Raw genomic sequence first — 21,724 nt, 5'->3', positions numbered from 1 at the left:
TGCTTATTGACCAGCTGTCTCCCGAAGAAAGCTTCCTAGCTCTTCCTTTAGGGCTTGGCGGCCAGATTTTGCCCGTTCTTAGGGGACTTCCTCCCTCTCCTTGAATGTTCTAAAGGTCCTTAAAATGATCTTTCCCCCCATCACCCGTCATCTGCAGAGAAGTCAAGCCCTGCTCCCTCTGCCAACAGAACTAGCTCCTGGAGGGCAGAGACTGAGCCAGTTTTCATTTCCACCCCCCCCCCTTCTCATCCCTAGCACTCTGCCCTGGGCCTAGTAGGTGCTTAAGGTTTGAGATGAATGAAGGTAGGGCCTAGCAAAGGAGCTGGGGGGGCAGGGCTGTCAGAGCTGCGGCCCTCAGGCCGGGCCAGGCCAGGCCAGGGCATTCCAGGCACAGAGGAAGCAGGAGCCGAGCTGGGCAAGAAGAGGCGGGAAAGTGCCCGGCGCTGGCCAGTTGTCCCCGGGCCAAGGAGAATCCAAACCCTCGGTTCTTGTGGACCTTTTAAAACATTTTTAAAGCCCTTCCCATGTTTTATTTCATTTAACCCCTAAAACTGAAAGGAGCCCACAGGCGGGTGCCAAGTCCCTCACTAGAGGGGAAACTGAGGTGCCGAAAGTTGAGGTAACCCACCCCCCAGTGGGGTCCTCTGGCTCCCAATCTCCCCCCCCCAAATGATGTTTCCTATGAAGCAGCAGCACGGACTGAGTCAGAGGAAGGAACAGGGTGTTAAGCACTTAGGGTGTCCCAGGGCTGGGCTAAGTGCTTACAGATATTGGGAAGCAGGTGCCCTTATGTGCCCATTTTACAGCTGAGCAAACAGAGGACCCGGCAGTCTGTTGGCCCTGGCCTCCCAATGGGCTGGGGACTGGGGGGAGGGGGGCACTGCTGTATCTCAGGTGCTTTGAACTACAAAGGAGGATGCCGCAGGGGAGTCTGGAAACCCCTGAAACCGGCCAGCATCCTTCCAGTGCCCAGGCTGACTAACCCAGGGATGCCAGCCCTCGGGCATGGGAGCAACAGGGAGGAGAGCAGGGGAGGAGGGAGGAGCAGGTGAAGGGAGGATTGTCGGGAGGCTCAGGAAGGGGAAATGAGCAGGGAGAAGGTAAGGGAGGAGGCCCAAGAAGAGGAGGGAGGGAAGGGGAGGGAGCAGGGAGGGCTAAGGGGGAGGAGAGAAGGGAGATGAGACTAAGGGGGAGGGGAGAGGAGAAGGGGAGGAGCAGGGAGGACTGAAGGTGGATCACGGAGGGGAGATGGAGACTAGAGGGGGAGGAGAGAGAAGAAGGAGAGGAACAGGGAGGACTGGAGGTGGATCACGAAGGGGAGGGGAGATGGAGACTAAAGGGGGAAAGGAAGGGGAGAGAGGGAGGGAGCAGAAAAGGAAAGGTTAGTGGGGGGAAAGGGAGAGGGAGGGGAAGAGGGGGGAAGGGAGAGAAGGGAGAGGGAGGGAGGCGGAGGGAGGAGGGAAAAGGCTTGGGGAGAAGGTAGGCCAGAGGGGGCGGGGCCTGGAGGGGCGTTTCCGGACGAGAGGGCGGGGCTCCTCCTCGAGCTCAGACTGGTGGCTTCGTTGGAGGGCGGGGCCTTCGGGAATCCTTTTTGTTCAAACCGCCCAATGGGCGCGCGCGGGGGGCGTTGCCGGGCTCCGGGGGCGGTTGCCTCGGCCTCGGCCTGTTGGCGGTGACAGAGGCGGCTCGGGCAGAACGGAGGCGCCCCCGAAGCTGCGCGGAACACTCGCCGCGCGCGCCCATCGGTCCCAGCTCGCGCCCGCTTTGTCCTCGCGCCTCTCGTGCGCGCGCACCGCGTTCCCTCGGTAGTCACCAACGGACGCGGACGCGGACGCGGACGCGGACGCGGAGGGCGGGGAGGGACGGAGCGGTCTCCGCAGGTACCGGGGCGGGTCCCTCCGGGCCGGGGCCGGGCCGGGAGATGAGGGGTGGGGAGGGGGAGGATCGGGCGCGGGCACGGTGCCCTCCTCGGTACCAGGATGCAACTGTGCCCCCAAGAGTTACCCGCCACAGCCCGGGCACGGCGACTGCCCCTCCTCCTGGGTGCCCGCTCTGTGCCGGGCACAGCTGCCCCCGAGCCTGGCCCGGTGACTCCTCCTCCTGTCTGCCCCCGTGCCAGGCGCAGCTCCCGGGCCGCGGAGCCCCTCCCTGGGCAGGGCTGGGCAGGACGGTGCCCACCAGCCTCGTCTCACACAAACAATCCCCCCTCCGAGTCTCCCAGCGCTCAGTGCCAGGGCCTGGCGCCTTTCCATCCCCTGGGCCAGAGTTGTGTTGGTTTTCCCAGTGGAAGGGATGGGGGACTGGCCACAGCCCGAGGGCATCCTCCCCGTGCCCGCGCCCCAGATGCCCCTTTACCCGCTATCTGCCAGGGCGCCCGCCAAAGTTGGGCACGGTCCCCCGGCTCATGGGGTCTCGGGGCACCGGGCCCCTCCCCCCACGAAAGCACCTCAGAGCTGAGGGGAGCTCCGAGTCGGGGCAGGTGCAAGTGGGGCTCAGCCGCTGAGGGGACGGGGCTGCCCGGGCTGCCCGGGGCTTGTGCCAGGCGGCCTGGGAGGGGGGTCTCCCCAAACTTTGTTGGCAGTCGGGCGCAGGTCCCGAGTGCGGGCGGCCTGAGCCGCGGGGATCCCACTGCAGGAGCGGGCACCGGGCGGCCCCTAGATCAAAATCACCTGGCAGGGTCGGGTTGGGGGGTGTCCTGGCGGGCGCTGGGGGGGGGGGGCTGCCGCCGCCGGGGAGACTGGGACCAGGCGGCTCTCGTTGCCCAGAGTTGGAGGAGCGGGACGGGGAGCGGGCGGTGGGGGGCCGGGCGCCCGGGTCTAGCCCCTCCTGCCCCTGCCACAGACTTGCCGGACGATGACAGACGAGTCCTTCCTTTCTAAGCAGTTTTTTCTCCTCTCAGGCAGGGGGCTCCCTTGGAGCGGGGTGGCCGCCTCTGGGAGCCCCGGGCCGGCGGCGGCAGAGGGGCAGCCCACCTGTCCGGGTCCCCGTCGGGAACACGGGGGTCTGAGGGGGAGGACGGCAGCGGTGGCCTTCTCCCTGGGCCACAGAACGCAGGACGGGCAAGAGCTCGGCAGCTTGGGGGGCCTACCACCTTTCCAGCCCCCGTGATGTGGGGAGGTGGATGTCATCAGCAGAACCAGACCCGGCTTTGTTTTGAGGCCTCGGGGAGAGACTCCACCCCAGCACGGGGGAGGGGGCTGAAAAGGAAAGAGCTGCTGCCGCTGCCCGCGTGGGTGGGCATTGAGAGACACCGGTGGGGCAAGGGGGTGGGGCAGACTAGATGGGGATGGGGGGTGGGGGAATGGAGAAAGGGTCAGAGGGCAGCTGTCTGCCTACCCTTCCTACCCAGTGGGCAGCCCAGCTCACCGAGCAGCCGGCAGGTCTACGAATGGGCTCCTTGGCCAAGCAGACATGCGGCTTCTTGCTTCTCGGGAGAGGTCTGTCCCTGCCCGCCGAACCAGACCTTCTCGTTCTCCCAGCTGGCAGACGCTGCCACCCCAGCAAGGGCCCGAATCGGGCCACAAAGTGGGGCCGTCAGAGCACGGAGGCCCCCCCAGAGCCTGGGCTCTGAGTCGGGGCTCCCCTCCCGGCCTGGGGCAGCCAGCCCCCTCCCACCAGCTGCCTCTGCTCGAAGGCTTTCAAACGGCCTTGAGAGCTCCCTCCGGAGGCTGTGAGGTTGGAGCGCAGAGAGCGGCAGGGGCAGGGGGGGCGCGGGGGAGGCTCTTCCAGGGGCAGCTTCCACTCGTCCATTTACTCGTCTGTAAAATGAGTTCGATAATAGCGGAGAGGATCAAAAGAAACGAGTGGCCGCCACGTGCTTCTGCTCATGAAGCGCGCTCCCTGCGGGTGGCGGTTAGCTCGGGCTAAGAGTGCTTGCCTGTGGCCTGTGCCCCCCAGAACGGGGCACAGAAGGGCACTATCGGGGTCGGGGGCAGAGACGTGCAGAAGTGAGCTTTCCTTCAGGGTCGGTCTCCCAGGAGGAGATAATGCTCATAAAGTCCAGAGAGAGCAGATTCAGTAAAGCTGTGCCAAGGGGCCGAGCAGAACGGAGGAGGGGGAGAGGAGGGTGGCGCTTTATTTACCCCGGGCCTAGTTCCCCGGAACCGTGGCTGCCGACCTTGTGGGGGGCCTGAGCCTCGGCTGATCTCGGCCCGGAGCTGGCGCCCTGCAGAGGACCTCTCGGGCCCAGCCCGGCTCCCCAGGGAGGAATACGTCTGGGGCATCTCGTCCCTCCCTTCAAGGCCACCCAGTCTCCTCAGGAGTCCCGGAAAGTGGCACCAGGTCACCCGTGAGTGAGCCCTTGTTGGGCTCCTGCTTCTCACATTCCTTTTTCTTTCTTTCAGGAATTTCTAGAGCAAAAAAATACCCATGATGTCTCGCCGCAGTCAGCGCTTGAGCCATTATTACCAGGTGGATGATGACGGAGGCAGCAGCAGCAGCAGCGGAGGGAGCTCCCTGACCGCCGTCCAGCACCCTGCCTTCAAGGACAGCCCTATCAGGTGAGCCAAAGCGACTCCGGGTCCCAGCTGCCCGGGCGGCCTGGGGCTCTGGCACCCCCGGGCGGCCGGGGGCTCTGGCATCCCCTGGACGGCAGGGGGCTCTGGCACTTCCGGGCGGCCGGGGGCTCTGGCACTCCCGGGCGGCCGGGGGCTCTGGCATCCCCTGGACAGCAGGGGGCTCTGGCACTCCCGGGTGGCCGGGGGCTCTGGCACTCCCGGGTGGCCTGGGGCTCTGGCACCCCTGGACAGCAGGGGGCTCTGGCATCCCCCGGGCAGCAGGGGGCTCTGGCACTCCCGGGCAGGTCGCCTTCTGCCCCCACCTTGGGTGGAGGGATCCCTCTGTGCTTTCTTTGCCCACAAATATGAGGATTTCCTGTCCCCTTCTGCCACAAACAACCTGGGGTTTGCTACTGCCTTTCTCTCTGAGAACAGGAACTGGGTGGGGGGCAGCTGTGAGCATCCAGACGGCTGGAAGTCCTGAGGCCCAGCGGTGGGCACAGATCCCTTCTCCGGGGTTCCAGCGTGAGCCCCGAGCCCCCAACAGCACAGGCCGCCACGCAGGTGAAGGGCTTGTGGATGAGGGCTCAGGGCTGCCGGCTTCTCTCTGAATGCCTCGTCCTAGGGGGGTTTGGGGAGAAGGCCTGGCCCACGGCAGCTGTGGCTCGTTCAGTGCTGCTGCCCGTTTAAAACTCACTCATCTGCTTAAGGACCAACACTAGGAAAAGAGGGCCTCGAGGGTCCTTTCTTCTCCTCCTGGGAAGCCTCATTCCCCAGCCTCCTCCCGCCCTGTCTCTCACCCCCTCTTGTCCCTGCTTTTCATGCTTGCTGCCCACAGGACTCTGAAGAGGAAATCTAGCAGCGTGAAGCGCCTCTCACCGGTCCACCTCGGGGGCCCTGCCTCCAATTCTCAAAGCACCTACTACAGCGAATCTGTTGTCAGTGAGACTTACATTGGGAGACCTCGGGACACCTTGGGGGCCAGAACCAGAAGCTCCATCCTGAATGATGAGCACCTGGACAGCGATTCCTATTGGAGTGAGTGTGGGAGCTCCCAGACCCACACACTTGGGGGTTTGAGAGGAGGAGAAAAGATGCTCCCCACTTCTGTCTTTAATTTCTAGGGATGGGGCAGCTGGGAGGTGCAGTGGATAGAGCACCAGTCCTGGGGTCAGGAGGACCTGAGTTCAAATCTGGACTCAGACACTTAATAATTCCTAGCTGTGTGACCCTGGGCAAGTCACTTAACCTCAAATGCCTCAGCAAAAAAATTATATATATATATATATATATATATATATATATATATATATATATATATGCTGTTTGCACAGGTGGGGACCCACTGGTGAGAAGGAGGAGAGGCACAGGAGATACTGAGAGCAGCAAGATTAATGGCCTGACTGAGGGCAAAGTCACCTATGATACCTATGGATCTTCCTCAGGATATTCCTCTGAGGATGACTACACAGGTAGGTAGCCCCTCCTCCTCGGGGAGCCCCCTCCCTGAGCAGTGCTCCCCTTCCTGGGAAAACCATCCTTCTTCCTGGATGGGGCAGGTGTATCTCAGGTAAGAGGAAGAAAAACTGCAGTCTAACTCCAGGTGGGGGGCTGAGAGAGTAGGAAGGCTCAAGCTTCGGCACGCTAAGGGGAGATGCTAGAGGCCCCTCGGGCCTCCTTGTGGATCCTCAATTCTTCCCTTCCCTGCAGGGCATGCGGTTATGGACCAGCTTAGTTCGGCATCCACATTCAAGAATGCTGCCTCCCAAGTTGGTGCTTTCCTGTGGATGGCGGTCACTTTTCCAGGTGGGTTTTGGAAGGGGGAGGGCACAGTGCCCAGAGTATCCAGTCACGTGCCCACGAGAGCCTCTCCGCCCCCTGCAGGGGCACGTTTGGCCCTTGTGGAGTGGCTCGGCCCATTACAGAATGACCCCAAGCACAGAGAGCAGAACAGCGAGAAGCAGCTGCAGAGACGGCGGGCTGGGACTAGGGTAGTTCTGGGATGGGTGCGGGGCTTGGAGGGGAAACCTTTGAATCCCTGTGCTGGACTTTTACAGGATGGCTTTTTGGATTGCTCTACTGGTGGCTCGGCACCACCTGGTACCGCCTGACCACGGCTGCCTCTCTGCTGGATGTCTTTGTCTTGACCAGGTCAGTGCAGCCTCCCTGGGCCCACCAGAACCAGAGAGCCAGGGCTCTCGTTTTCCCCAGACTTTGCCCTGTTTGTTTTCTGCTTCTATCAGTTTTTAAGGTCAGGTCAGGGTCAGGGGTGAGCTGGAACCAGCTCAGGGCTGCCCAAGGCAATGGTTTACCAATCAGGGTCTGACTAGGTGTGAAGGCAGAAGGAAAGGATGGGGAGGGGAGGCCCGTGGGCCTCCCCCTCTGCCAGAGCCACTTATTAAACATTTACCAGCCCAGCCCCCAGCCCTCTTGGCTCTGAGTGTAGGATACGGGTCAGAACCAGCCTCCTGCCTCTGATCTCAGCCACGGCTGCTGCTGGGCCCACCTTGGCTAGTCTGACGGGACACTCTCTCCTCGAGTTGCTCTTATAGTTTCTCTGGGGAGGAGCGTGGCCAGCTCAGAGTGGCCAGGTGCCCTCCAGGGGGCTCAGGCTGGGAGCACCTGGACACTCGGGGGCCACAGTCTAGGCCAGGAGTGACCAGCCAGCCCCAGCAGGGCTTCCCCATTGGGCTCTTCAGGTCCATGTGTCTGAGCCTTGTAAAGAAGTCATCATCCTTGGTGTATTAATTTCTAATTGAGCCCCGAGAGGAAGGCGTGTCCCAGCAGACTGCCACATTTCATATCAGCAGGGATTCATTTTCTCCTTCCCTTTACCTCAAGGAGTGTCCTTAAAAGGCCAGTGCTCCGTGCGCTGGCTGCTGCAGGGGGCTCCCCCCTTGGGCCGCCTCCCTCGCACCCAGGGAGGCTCCCACGGGAGACTTAGCACTAACGCCCCCTCCTTCATCCCAATGAATGCAGACGCTTTTCCTCTCTGAAGAAGTTGTTCCTGATTCTCTTGATGCTGCTGCTTCTGGCTTCACTGGCTTATGGTGAGTCTCTGGCAGAGGGCCGGACAAGGATTTGGGGGACACTGAAGGACATTTTGGAGGGGGAGAGAACAAAAACCCTGGGGAAAGGGACCCAGGCCACCGGGGGCAGTCCTCATGGCTCCAGTGGGAGTCAGGTCTCATTCTCATTCTGTCCGGCAGACCTTGGGCACATGGGTGGCACAGGTGGGGGGGGCAGCTTCCCTGGGTGTTTTATCTGTGCCCTCTGTGGTCACTCACAAGGCACATGAGGGAGGGGATTGATGGAGGAACAAATCTGTGCTCCGGGTGCCAGTGCCAGCTCTGAAGGACTGCGCCCCTTTTCTTTGGGTGGACCTCCCTTGCTGGTCCTAGAAGGCCTGGACTCTCGGTCAGGAGCCATGACATCCTTCTGCTTAGAGCATCCGCCATCCTTGGGGTGGGGTCTGAGCTGGCTCACCCTGGACTTCTGGCTGCCTTCCTACGCCGTGACCTCTTGACCTGCCTTAATTAGCCTTTCCTCCCATATGCTAGGCGCTTGGTATTTCTACCCCTATGGACTGCAGACCTTCCACCCTGCTATGTTCTCCTGGTGGGCAGCAAAGGGCAGCAGCAGGAGAGAGGAGGTGTGGGAATCGGTAGACTCCACCCCATATTTCCAGGTGAGTGCTGGGAACGCTCCCCACAGAAAAGGCAGACCACCTGCCCACGGCTGATATCATCCGTCTCTACCCCAATGTTAGTCAATTAGCATTTATTAATCATGGCCTAGTGTGTGTCGGCACTAAACATGAGGGATTCAAAGAAGGGCAAAAACAGACCAAAAAAACCCCGTAGTCCCTGTGAACTTGGCATTCTCCTTTTGTCCTTGATCAATCTGACAGGTGTCAGGTAGTTTCTCTTAAATATTAATAATTTGGAGCATTTTTTCATAGGTTAATGATTGCTTGCTTGTATTTCTTTTGAAAAATAACAATTAAAAAAAATTTTTAAATGCCCGTTCATATCCTTTGACCATTTGTCTATTGGAGAATTTAGCTACAAAAGTCTGATGGGGGAAAAACCTTTTTTGTCTCACTTTTTTGCTTCTTCCTTATAGTCATTCAGCTTCCTTTGTAAATTTGTTAAGCTCTGTGATCTACCAATTTTACCTAAATTACCTTTTTTTTGCATTTAATTTTAGTTTCATTTCTAAGCATTTATTTTCATAACTCTGCTGTTGTTACTTGAAGTAGGGACAGTCCCGTGTCATCCACAGCTTTCACATTCTAGACCATCCCTAAATGTGATTTGCTTTGGGCCGTTATAATACAGACACTGTGCAGTTACAACAGTTCTGATCCTTCCTGTTCAGATGTGTTAACAACTCAGGAATGAACAAAAGTAACACTGACTCACAGTATTGTTTCCTAAGGATGTTTGAGTACTGCCCCCAAATACCACATTCCAGTGCGAAGGCTAGCAAGCCTGGAGGCTGCCTCTTGTCAGAGACCGGAGGCTCTTTGCCAAGAGAAGTAGTCATGGGAGCCAAAAGCAACACTTGGTCCAAGGTCAGGTCATTGGCAAAAGAGAAAAGGGTGGCCACTAAAGAGCACCAACCGTGACTTCATGAAAAGGCAGAAAGCAGGAAGGGATTTCAGCCCAGGCCTGAGAATGGAGGCCCTTAACCTCCTGAGGAGGCAGTCCTCTCCCCTTTTAGCAACTCACCCTGTTAGGAAGTTGTTCTTGCCTCTTTGAAACATGGCACAACTTCTGCCCTGCTGGGGAAACAGAACAAGTCCAACTCCCTGTCCTCCAATGTCTGAAAATAGTCTTCTGGTCGTCTTTGTTTTTGTTTTTCAGAAAAAATTTTAATTGATATCTTTTGTTTTTCCATAACCTATATAACCAGTGTCTCAGAGATAAAACCTTCAAAGCTTGTGTGATCTAAGAGTGAAAATAATTAAGAACTAGATAGGTATATAGCTTTTTTTTTTTTCATGTCACCCACCTTTTTCTTTTTTTTTTAATAGTTTTTATTTACCAGATATATGTATGGATAATTTTACAACATTGACAATTGCCAAAACTTTTGTTCTAATTTTCCCCTCCTTCCCCCTCCCCAGATGGCATGGGGACCAATACATGTTAAATGTTAAAGTATAAATTAAATACAATCTATGTATACATGTCCAAACAGTTGTTTTGCTGTTCAAAGACTTGAACTTTGAAATAGTGTACAATTAACCGGTGAAGGAAATCAGAAATGCAGGTGGACAAAATTAGAGAGATTGGAACCCCCCTTTTGCAATAGAACTTTCATAAATATATATATATATATATATATATATATATATATATATTTCCTAGCTCCCCTACCCACAGAGCTGTCCTTTACAAAAAAAGAATTTTTAAAAAGGGGGAAGAGAAGAGTTCAGCAAAACCAACCCAACTTATCGGCCATGTCCAGCATTCTATGCAATATGCCATGCCAGTAGGCTCATTTCTGCAGAGGAGGAAAGGGAAGAGAATCCTCATTAGTCATCTTTGGGGCCACATTGGACATGCTCTTTTTACAACATTCGGTTTCAATTATTGATGGTTCTTTCTATTAATATGGTTGACTGTGGTCCTTATTTATCTTGTTCTCTTTATTCATTTATTTTACTTTATGGGACATAATAGTTCATATAAGTCTTGTGTTAATTTTATTAATTGATATCATGGTTTCTTATACCATAGTAATATTTAATTGCATCTATAAACCGATTGGTTTAGCCAATGGGGATCTATTTTATTTACAATTCAAATATTACAATACAATAATTTTTTGGGTAGTTTGAATGGTATGGCACTGAATAAGAAAGTTAATTTAGGTAATGTCATTTTTATTATACTGGCTTGACCTATCTATGGGCAACGAATATATCTCCGACTGTTGTGAGATCTCTGTGTGTAAAAACTTTTGTAATCATCTAAAATATAGTTCCTGTGTATGTCTTGGCAGGTAAACTCCTAGGTGTTGTATGCTGACTGCACTCACTTATTAATTTTTTTGGCAAGGCAATCAAGGCTAAGCAACTTGCCCAGGTCACACAGCTAAGAAGTGTCAAGAGTGTCTGAGCCAGTTATTTTAAATGGAATTTCTCTTATCTCTTCCTGCTGGATTTTGCAATTGATGGTTTTTTATGCTGATTGTTTTTATGGATTTATTTTATATCCTGCAAAAGGGATAGTTTAGTTTCTTCATTGCACATGTTGCTCTTTGATTTCTTTTTCTTGTCTTTCTGCTTTATCTTACAATTTCTACATCTAATACAATATTGAATAGTAATGGTGGTAATGGATATTCTTGCTTCACTCCAATCTTATTGAAAAGTCATCTAGCTTATTTCCATTACAGCAGCTGCTTGCTCTGGTTTTAGTTAGCTAATACTTAAACCATTTTAAGAAAGACTCCATTTATTCCTGTGCTTTCTAGTATTTTTAACTGCAATGGATGTTGTATGTTGTTAAAAGCTTTTTCTGCTGGTATTAAATGTGGTTTTGTTGTTTTTGTAATATAATTTATTTATAATTATTTTATATATCATATAATTATGTTTTATATATATATATATATATAATTATAATTAATATATTTTATAGTTTCCCTAATAATTGAAATCCAGTCTGGTCAGAGTGTATGACCTTTATTTTATATTCCTGTAATTTCCTTAATAATATTTTAAATTATTTGCATCAATATTCCTTAGTGAAAATGGCCACCTTCATGGGGAGAATTTATTCTGGTTTCCCTTTCCACTTGTAGTTCTGTCCCCCAAGCTGGTGTCCTTCCTTCCAATCTGGCAATCCACTGGCCCTGATCTCAGGGTGGGAATAAAAGTACAAAAAATGAAACAATTTCCACTTGCAGTGAGTTTAGGTTCTAATGGGGGAGGTGAAAAATAGCATAAGAAATGTCAGCAGTGGCAGCAATATAAAGTTAATACACACAGTGGTGTAAGACCTGACAGTCTAGAATGTTGTTCTTCATTAGGACGGAAGTTCTTGGTGAGGGTTAGAAAGATTTCTTTTTTGGTCCTTGGATTTCTAGCATCCAACTAACCCCATGCCTGGCACATAGTAGGTACTCAATAAATGCTGGTGTCTCTAATACACACTCAATAAATGCTGGTGTCTCTAATACACAGTGTTTTTGTTCCTCCTCCTCAGAGACATTTCACCTTTGTGTGTTTCCCTTCTTGCTCCCCAAGACTGAACAGCATGTCCTGTCAAAGATTCATACCCTGGAAAGACGCCTGGAAACTCTGGCTTCTGAATATTCTACCCATTGGCAGAAGAAAGCCATGCTGGAGCATCGGGAACTAGAGCAGGGGGCCAGTGGCGGTGGGAAAGGCCTGAGCCCCGATGATACTCTGATCCTCCTGGAGGGCCTGGTGAGCCGGCGAGAAGCCTCCCTGAAGGAGGACTTGCGCAGGGACACGGCCTCTCGCATGCAGGTGAGGAGAAAGGGCCGCCCGATAAGACTACAAGAAGCAGTTTTCATATAGGGCTGGCTGGGCCAGTGAGGAGCATGGAGGTTTTGTGGTGACAGAATTCTGCATCTCATTGAACCCCCCCTCTCCTTTTCTTTGCTCCCCAGGAAGAGCTCACCATGCTCAGGGCAGAACATCGGCAAGATTTGGACAAGGTTTTGAAGAAGATTACTCAGGGTTCCCAGGTACTCCAGAACCTATAAGGCTTTGGGGGCAGAAGCCCCACAGTGGGAGTGGGCATCTGGGGTGGTTGCTTTTGGCTGAGTCAGTGTCCTTGAAAGGTTGCAGGCTCGGGCCTGGTACTTGCTTCCAGGGTTCTGGCCAGATGGGATACTTGATCAGAAATGTCTTAGATTTATAAAAACTCTGATCTCACTGAGAGATGACGGCTCATTAGCAGAGCTGCCTGAAGACCCTGGATCCTCTTGTCTGAAGTTCGGGTATGAAGTTTGCTGAGTAAGAGGAATCTGGGCCTCCCCCGCAGCTCCTTCCTAGACCCCTCCTGTATGCCAAGCACTTGCATGCATGAAGGCTAGGCAGGGATAAGACAGTCAGTGAGAAGAGCAGACTTGGGAGCTGCTGTGGGAACTTTTCTTCACCTCCCGACTCATGGCTACTCCCAGCCGGCTCAGGTCTTTCTTGGGTGTCTCCTCCTGCTGGGGCCCCAAGGTTTTGTCGGCAGAGCCCAGTCTCTGAGAGGTCCAAAATTAAGATTGGGGCCCCCCAGAGGAGAGAGAAGTCCCCGGAGAGCAGCACTGAAGTTGTCTCATCATGTCCTCACCTCTTCCTTATTATAGGAGATGGAAAGTTGGGTCCTCCAGCTCAAGTCTGAGTGGCAGAGGTAAGGCTTCAAGCCTGAGGGCCGACAGACCAGAAGGGAAGGTCGAGACCTAGAGCACCCCTAAGTGGAGCCCTGGGGGGGAGGGGCAGGGCAGCCGGGATCTGGGGCTAGTGTGTCTAATGGAGGATTCCCGGGAGGGAAAGGATCCACTCCAGGTAACTCCGGCTCTAGTATTCCATTGGGCATGCCTGTTGTCTCCTGGCTCCATGCCCGTCCGGTGGTTGCCCTTGACCTTTTCTTTTGTCATTGACCAGTTTGGCCGAAGAAGCCCTCCGGGAAAACATGATGAAGGAAACGGGCCCGCTGGAGGCCCAGGTGGCCAGCCTGAAGCAGGAGCTGGCAGCCCTGAGCCAGAGACAAGCAGACATGGCGCAGCAAGTGGACCAGTGGCCACAGAAGATGGAGGTTCTGCGCGATGATGTGAGCTGGCATCCCAGGGGTAGGGTCCCAGCATGGGGGCTGCAGGTTGAGCTGCTGTGGAAGGGGGGGGGAGTTGGGAGGGGGGAGGGGGTTGTCTGCGGGAGGCCCGGCCTTCTCCACTGCAGGCCCTCATCCCTCCCCTGTCTGGCCGGGGCTGAGCGCTCTCCTCTGGTGGGTTCCAGGTGAAGTCTCACTTACCATCCTGGATCAGACAGTTCCTCCTCCAAGACAAGGGTGCTCTGGCCGGGCTCCTCCAGCTGGAGACGGTGCAGGCCCAACTGCGAGACCTGGAGCGCAGGATCCTGTTGAGCCTGGCCGAGGAGCAGGGCAGGTCAGCCCGGGAAGCCGCCGCCAACCTGAAGCTGACCCTCCGCAAGGAAGGCGTGACCGGGGTGACAGAGGAGGTGAGGCTGCTGGGGCTCCGGGGCCTGGCGTGGGGTGGGAGTGGGTGGGGAGGATGGGATGGGGAGGGCCGGCCTGTGCAGGACTGGGGGGGGTGGCTGAGCAGGGGGCTGCGCTGGGCCCCACAAGTCCATCCTCCTCTTTCAGGAAGTGAACCAGATCGTGCAGCAGGCCCTGAAGCGCTACAGTGAGGACCGCATAGGGCTGGCAGATTATGCCCTTGAGTCGGCAGGTAGGCGGCCTGTGGCTTGGGCCCGCCTGGCTGGGGTGGTGGCTGCTGAGTCGGAGAGGGGTCGGGCCGGCGGGGCACCTCCTTCACCTGCCTCTGCTCCTCCAGGTGCCAGCATCCTCAGCACCCGCTGCTCAGAGACTTACGACACCAAGACGGCCGTTCTCAGTATGTTTGGCGTCCCCCTGTGGTACTTATCTCAGTCCCCGAGAGCCATCCTCCAGGTAGGGCTGAATGCGGTTCCCAGATTGGTTCTCAGCCTGTGGTCGCCTTCCTACAGGGGGCACAACGTGGGCACAACGGGGCCAGGACCTGTGCCATCTCCCCCTCTGAGCCTGTCTGCCTTCTGTCCACAGCCGAACGTGTACCCCGGCAACTGCTGGGCGTTTCAGGGCTCCCAGGGCTTTGCTGTGATTCGCCTGTCTGCCCGCATCCGTCCCAGCGCAGTCACTTTGGAGCACGTGTCCAAAAACCTGTCCCCCTTGAGCGAGATCCCCAGTGCCCCCAGGGAGTTCATCGTCTTAGTGAGTATCTGCAGCTGGCGGCGCTCTAGCAGCCTTGGGAGGTGAGGAAGGGGAGGACGGGACCTCGAGGCTGCCTCCTGACTCCCTGGGCCAAGACAGGACCGTGAGAGCAGCCGGAAGGGCCCAGGTTTCCCTGCTGTGGTTGGTGGCCCCACATCTCAGGGGGGCCCGGGGAGGAGGGCGTCGCCAATCCCTGTGTGGCAGTCACCTCCTGGGCAGAGCTAGAAGATCCAGTAAGGAGGGGGCAAAGAAGGCAGGGGAGGGGGTGCTTTGGGGCTTAAATCCTGATAAACTGAGGCCCATATGGTCCAGCATCTAGGGGAAGAGGCCAAGGAGGAGGTCAGGGGCTCAGAGGGGAGAGGATCTGCTGGTGGGAGTTGAAGGAGGGTCCCATGAGAGGCTACTAAGGAAGCAAACATCACTATGGCTTTTGTTTTCTCCCCTTTACTCTCTCCAATGTATCCCTCCCCCTCTCCTCCATCTCCCCTCTTTTTTCCTCCCCCTTTCCTTCCCCTCCCCTTTTATTCCACCCTCTCCTCCTCCTCCCCCTCCTTCCTCCCCATTGCTCGTCTTCCCTGTCCTCCTCCATCTCTGCCTCTGCCTCCCTGGATTGATTTGGATTCATGTCCTTAACAGCATGCTCTCTCCTCCAGCCTCCTTCCATCCATCCACCCATCCATCCCTTCCCTTTGCTTTTCCTTCTCTGCAGGGGCTACCTAGAGAATCCCTGGCGGATGACGGGGTGGTCCTCGGGGAGTTCATCTATGATAAGGACGGGGAGCCCATTCAGACCTTCCCCTTACAGGTATGGAGGGAAGGCCCGGCTCTGGGCCCCTGGGCAGGGCCATGAGCATGCTGTGGCTCTGGGGTGGCAGTCATGGAAACCAGGACACCAGGGGCCCGAGAGCAGCGGGAGGGATAAAACTCTGGCTTAATTCAGCCAGTGAGCTTTGGGGCAAAGGGCTCCGGGGTCAGGGCATCCGAGGGATCTCGGGCCTCCCTGACCCCACACACTCCCCTTCTCACAGGGCAACGACACATACACATATCAGGTGGTTGAGCTTCGGATCCTGAGCAACTGGGGTCACCCCGAGTACACCTGCATCTACCGCTTCCGTGTCCACGGGGAGCGGGAGCCCACCGATTAGGCTCCTCTCAGCACCCCGTGCACCTTCCCCCCTTCCCCTCCTGCAGCAAGCAGCTCCCCCACTTCCTCCTCCCGCCCCCATGCATAAGCCCCCTAAAGGCTTTTGGGAGAGGGACGGAGGAATAGGAGCCCCCTGTGGAGCAGTCTTACCTCTGTGGGCCCCCTCTGACATGGAGAGGGCCCACCGAGCTATTTCTGTTTCATTTCCCCTTCCCCTTGGGTCAGGTGGCCAAGCTCCCTGCCGGGCCCTGCCCGCCCTCAGGAAGTGTATATATAGCTATATGTTATATGTTGGGGGTGTGGGCCTGGACCTCGGGGGATCCTTCCTGCCCACAGCGGCCCCACGGCACCATGGCTCACCTGGCTGAAGGGCAGGGAATCGGGTGCCTTAAGGACGGGACCGATTGAACGGTTGCAAAGGGCAGACTGGCGGCCAGCCTGTGGCGAGCATGCCCCAGGCGCCGGCCAGAGCCCCTGCCAAGGGACTGCCTGGTCCCCTCCACCAAGGGGTACAACGGGTGCAGATTCTGAGAGCGGAAGCACCCGAGATGGACCGTGACTCCCTGGACTTTGTGCCAACAGCCTCGGTTTAGGGAAAGTTGTACATCCAGGACCACCTGGTGCGGCATTTAGAGACTGTCCCCCCAGGGGTCCAGCCCTGGCAGGGAGGCCTTCAACCCAGTGGGGTTTGTGAGAAGGATCGAGGGCTTTTGGTGGCAGTATTATTCACAGCATTAATCATGGATTAGATGATGCTGAAAGGGAGATGGGGTTTGGGGTCCTGGGGACCCAGGCCCAGGGCTCCCAAGGCAGCAAGGGCAGCCTTGTCTTGGGGCTTCTCCCTCCTCCTGAAGGCCCAGAGGCCCTTCTGTTCCACCTTCAAGCCTGGCCAGCTCCGCCTGGGTCCCCGAGGGCTCTCCTTGGGGCCCGTCAGCTCCATAATTGGGGGCACGGTGGGAAAGGAGCCTGGCAGAGATGCTGATGAGAAGGGGCCCTCCGTGGTCTTCTAGGTTTGCACTGAGCATGTGCTGCCCTCTTCCGGTGGGGAGCGGGACCTGCCATGCCCAAGGGGCCTCTGCAGGAAAACTGGGCCTTATAGGCCCCCCTGGGCTCTCTGTGGGGGCTCGAGTTCTAGTTCTTTTCTGGCTTGGCTAACCAAGACCAGGGCAGGTGTTGTGTTCATTGGGATGGGGGAGGGGTGGGCTTGTTGGAGTTAAGACCAAGTTGGGGGGGGGGCCACAAAATCTTTGGCCCTGCGGGCCACTCGTATTATGTATATAGATATATATTTATATTTATATATAGATATATTTCGTGGGTTTTTTTTACCAGAAAGAAAAGCTAAGGGCTTCATTCTTGGCCACCTCCCTGGGGTTCCGGGTGATATTCAGTCCAGCCCTAGCTGGGGAGGGGGCTGTCAAGCACCAATTCCGCCATCCTTTTTGCCTCTTTAACCATCAGAAGGGAGGGCCGCACTTGTGCAGCAGCAGCCAAGGCAGGGCTACTGCCCGCTGCCCCTTGGCCCGGCCCGGCCCACTCCCTCTGCTTCGGATCCCTCCCTGGGAAGCTGGCATTCAATAGGAATAGGATAGGGATAGGATAGAACTGCAGATGGGGCTTTCGCTCTTCCCCATCCCAAAGGCTACACTGTTTAATTCCTTAGTTTTATTTTTTAATCGACAGATTCTAATTTATGCCTATGCAAAAAAATAAAATTTTTTCTTGCATCTGTGGTCTCTGCTTGTCTGTCCGTCACGTGGGGGCCAAGGAGGCGGGATTTGGGTGGAAACCCCCTGTTGGCGGGTGGAACAAGGTTTCCCTCCTGCTGAGTGAGGAGGAAGGAGCCTGGGCAGGGGGAAAGGGCTTGGTCAAGGTCATGGGCAAGCCAGTGGCAGAGCCAGGATGGAAAGGGCCCTCGATGTGTCAGCTTCCTGGTTCACAGAACTGCAGGCTGGGATGGTTAGAAACAGAGGAAGTGCTGGTGGTGAGCTGGAGCCTCCCCTCGGGACAGCCTGCTTAGGCCAGTACAGACCCGCTCCGTGGTCCCCAGAGAAGATGTCAGGAGTAGAGATGACGGAGTCTAAAGGAGGAGGATCTTGTACAGGAAAACAGGAAGAGCTCCAGAATCGGACCAGGGCACACCCCAAAGGTTATGGGCCCAAATGTGTCTCAAATCCCAACCTAAACTTCTGGCCCCTCAAAGGGCCATGTGATCCACTCTGTCGGTTATCAACTCCAAACAAAGTAAGAATAAATGCAGGACTTTGGGAGGGGAGGTCAACATTAGGGATAAATTAGTGGGGGAAAAAAATGGCCTCTTCCCTTTCCAAATAAGTTAATACACGGGCAAACTGTAAAAGTGGTTTATAGAAATTTTGGCTCAATCTAGTGTGTTGGGGCAGATGGGAATAACTTGATGGGGTGTTCAGTAGTAATGGTTCATAAGTGTTCACAACTCCATCTGGGATTTCCGTGGCAAAGACACGGGAGGGGGTGGGCCGTTTACTTCTCCAACTCATTTCACAGATGAGGAAACTGAGGCAAAGGGTGACTTGACTGAACCTTGAGTCCAGGGTCTGGGCTAGGAAGCTGGGAAGAGTTTGAAGCCGGATTTGAATTCAGGAAGATGTCTTCCTGCCAACAGACCCGGCACTGGGCACTGTGGCACAGCCTAGCTGCCTCAGCCCTCTGGATGACCCAGGAACTCCCTGGTGTGCACTGAGCAGAGCCAGAAATAGCGAGTGAACATAACTTTCAAAGACTTCCGACCAACACAAAGTTTCTGCTGAAAGAAGACACAATCTAGGGAGAATGCCCATGAATCTGTTCCTCGACACATTTTTGTTACAAGGGATTTTTGGTTTTTTATGGAGGAGATAGAAGAGAAAAAAGAGATCTTTGTTCACTGAAAACTTTTAAATCTGAAGCAGAGGCGGGGGCGGGGGGGGGAAGAGTGTTTTCAGTATTTGTCACGTGAAAGGAAGAGGGTAGAACTGAAAAATAAGCCAGATACCACGGCCCAGCACTGGCTGAGCTGGTTCTCATTCTGCTTGCCCCTTCCATGAAGCTTCTGGTCTTAATGCTCCCTTCCAGTTCTGGGCCCCCATCTACAAATCATATTTTTTTTTGTGCTTGCTTGTCTTATGTGTCTAGATATCCATATGTATCTAGACAGATTCATCGGATGCTCGTTACATCCTGCAGTGGCAGGAGAGCTCCCCAAAGAAAGGAATGGTTCTGGTCTTAGCTCCCCATCACTCGGCACACGGTCTGCCCCACAGCCAACACTTACTGTGAGCCATTCCATTCATTTAAACTTCCATGTAAAGAATCCCCTCTACAGCAAAGCTTCTGAAACTGTGGGTTGGGTTGCGACATAAGGGAATAGCATAACTGAATATAGGAGTTGCAAAATATCAAGATATTGATCAACTCTGAAAAACAAGTTGATCTGTCCCACAGGATCAAATATTCCACCAAGATTTAATTATGTAAAAAAAATCCCTTTTATTAGTATGCAAATTTGCTTTTAATAAATGGCAAAATTATATGAATACCAAAGAATTATTTTAAAAATTAATTTCTTTATGATTTATCAGTAAATGTTTGGTTTGTATATGTATTTTGTATACCTACCTGAGGTTGTATATAAATTTCTCAGTCAAACAGGAGTTGTAAGTGGGAAAAGGTTTTTTTTTTTAAATTAAATAATAGCTTTTTATTTTCAAAATACATGCAAAGATAGTTTTTAATATTAATCATTGCAAAACCTTGTGTTCCAATTTTTTTCCCCTTTCCCCACTCCCTTCCCTAGATGGCAAGTAATCCAATATAGGTTAATCATGTACAATTATCCTTTATAGATTTCCATATCTATCATGCTGTGTAAGAAAAATCAGATCAAAAAGGAAAAAATGAGGGAAAGAAAGCAAGCAAATAAAAAGGTGAAAAAATTATGTTGTGATCCACATTCAGTTCCAACAATCTTCTCTTTGGGTGCAGATGGCTCTCTCCATCACAAGTCTATTGGAATTGCCCTGTATCATTTCACTGTTGAAGAGTCACATCTTTCACAGTTGATCATCACATAATTTTGTTATTGCCGTGTATGATGATCTCCTGGTCCTGCTCACTTCACTCAGCATCAGTTCATATAAGTCTCTCCAGGCCTCTCTGAAATCATCCTGCTGATGATTTCTTACAGAACAATCATATTCCATAACATTCATATACCACAATTTATTTCAGCCATTCTCCAACTGATGGGCAATCCATTCAATTTCCACTTTCTTGCCACTACAAAGGGACTGCCACAAACATTTCTGTACATGTTGGGTCCCTTTCCCTTTAATATCTCTGTGGGATACAAGCCCAGTAGAGAGACTGCTGGATCAAAGGGTGTGCACAGTTTGATAGCCCTTTGGGCATGGTTCTAAACTGCTCTCCAAAATGGTTGGATCAGTTCACAATTCCACCAACAATGCATCAGTGTCTCAGTTTTCCCCACATCCCCTCCAACATTTGTCATTATCTTTTACTGTCATCTTAGCCAATCTGAGAGGTGTGAGGTGGCACTTCAGAGTAGTCTTAATTTGCATTTCTTTGATCAATAGTGATTTAGAGCTTTTTTTCATCTGACTAGAAATGGTTTTAATTTCTTCATCTGAAAATTGTTCATATCCTTTGACCATTTATCAATTGGAGAATGGCTTGTGTTCTTATAAATCTGAGTCAATTCTCTATATATTTTGGAAATGAGGCCTTTATCAGAATTCTTGGGTGTAAAGATTTTTTCCCAGTTTTCTGCTTCCTTTCTAATCTTGTCTGCATTGTTTTTTTTTTATTTAATATAATCAAAATAAATAATCAAAAAAGGAAGAACTAGAGTACAGTATATAATGAAATTTTGCCCTTATATAGTCCTTCTCCAGATCTGAGAGGTAGGCTATCCTTTGTTCTTCATATTTGCTTGCTTATAGTATCAGTGAGTTGGAAAAGCTATGGTCTATGGCATTCTCAACATGGGGTCATCTAGCATGCTCTTGAAACCCTCCAGCAAAGATCAAACAACCCACTTTGAGACTGCTCAGATTGTTGAGAAATTGATCCTGAAATCTGCCTCTTGCTCCTCAGTCAAACAGAATAGGCTAATAATAGCTAGCACTTATAAAGCACCTACTATGTGCAAAGCACATTATAAATCTCTCTTTTGATCCAACAACCCTGAGAGGGAGATGCCTTGATTATCCCCAATTTATTAAAGATGTGGGAACTGAAGCAGACACAAGTAAGTGACTTGCCCTGGATCACACAGCTAGCGTTTGAGTGTGGATTTGAACTCAGATCTTCTTTCTTCCAGGTCCAGCTCTACCTCCTGGACCATGTGAAGACAGTTTCCATGGTCCCTCCAAGTCTTTGAGGGTCTTCCAGCAGTCCTTATGGCATTTTCTTTGGGACTTTCATTATTCTGTTCACCCTTCTCTGAATGCACCTTGGTTTGTCCATTTTTTTTTCTCAAAACGTGATGTGATAGCTTTCTCTAACTGTGGTCTGACCAGGCTGGAAAAAGGCAGGCCTATTAGTCTGTCCCACTTTCTGGACCAGTGGGCCTCTTGATGCCCTGTAGACAGGGACTAGCCATTCCAGCTGCCATGTTTCACAAGTGACTCACACGAATTTTGCTTCCCCTGAAATCCCCGAGATCCGTTGAACAGGGGCCGCGTCCATCTCCTCTCCCCACCTCAGTACTTTTTCTTTTTTTTTTTAAACTCAGATTGAGGATTGAATGTTTTCATTTTACAAGAGATTCCAGCAAGCTGAAATTTCCGTCCTGATATCCAACAACTCCACCCCTTCCAGCTCTGGTTTTGGTACCTTTGGATAAGTACACCATAAGTCATTGTTAAAAATGCTGGAACAAGCACAGGGAAAAGGAGAGATCCCTAGGGCAATTAGGACAGTCATCTGAGACCTCCAGGCATCCGTTCATCAGCCAGCTCTCCTCAGGCTGGGTGATTTAACCCCTTAACTGTTTCCAGATCCAACTGTCATCTGGCCCCTGTCCCAACAGTCTGCAAGTATGGCAGGAGTGATGCAATCAAAGATTTTGCTCAAATTTTAGT

At 53.1% G+C, this 21,724-nt stretch overlaps 1 protein-coding gene across 2 annotated transcripts in view; it reads left to right on the top strand.

Moving 5' to 3' along the window:
- The window catches only part of SUN2 (Sad1 and UNC84 domain containing 2), a 19,111-nt gene extending 1,782 nt beyond the window's left edge, over positions 1-17,329 (top strand). The window contains exons 1-18 of one of the 2 annotated variants that reach the window (XM_074271748.1): positions 1,669-1,880; positions 4,344-4,499; positions 5,335-5,534; positions 5,831-5,968; positions 6,207-6,302; positions 6,554-6,647; positions 7,476-7,546; positions 8,057-8,184; positions 11,758-12,003; positions 12,147-12,224; positions 12,837-12,880; positions 13,135-13,300; positions 13,483-13,704; positions 13,850-13,934; positions 14,040-14,155; positions 14,288-14,455; positions 15,165-15,260; positions 15,484-17,329. In XM_074271748.1, the coding sequence (XP_074127849.1) occupies positions 4,369-4,499; positions 5,335-5,534; positions 5,831-5,968; positions 6,207-6,302; positions 6,554-6,647; positions 7,476-7,546; positions 8,057-8,184; positions 11,758-12,003; positions 12,147-12,224; positions 12,837-12,880; positions 13,135-13,300; positions 13,483-13,704; positions 13,850-13,934; positions 14,040-14,155; positions 14,288-14,455; positions 15,165-15,260; positions 15,484-15,603 (2,199 nt within the window). In that variant the 5' untranslated portion in view covers positions 1,669-1,880; positions 4,344-4,368 and the 3' untranslated portion in view covers positions 15,604-17,329. Of the gene's footprint in view, positions 1-1,668; positions 1,881-4,343; positions 4,500-5,334; positions 5,535-5,830; positions 5,969-6,206; positions 6,303-6,553; positions 6,648-7,475; positions 7,547-8,056; positions 8,185-11,757; positions 12,004-12,146; positions 12,225-12,836; positions 12,881-13,134; positions 13,301-13,482; positions 13,705-13,849; positions 13,935-14,039; positions 14,156-14,287; positions 14,456-15,164; positions 15,261-15,483 lie in introns of those variants that run through there. The other variant, XM_074271749.1, reaches the window with a different exon arrangement.
- Positions 17,330-21,724: the final 4,395 nt, after the last annotated feature.

The sequence above is a fragment of the Sminthopsis crassicaudata genome, chromosome 5 (assembly GCF_048593235.1).
Source record: "Sminthopsis crassicaudata isolate SCR6 chromosome 5, ASM4859323v1, whole genome shotgun sequence".
NCBI classification, from domain to species: domain Eukaryota; kingdom Metazoa; phylum Chordata; class Mammalia; order Dasyuromorphia; family Dasyuridae; genus Sminthopsis; species Sminthopsis crassicaudata.
Note: the sequence above shows the minus strand (reverse complement) of the source record. Positions and strands in the feature narration are given on the sequence as shown.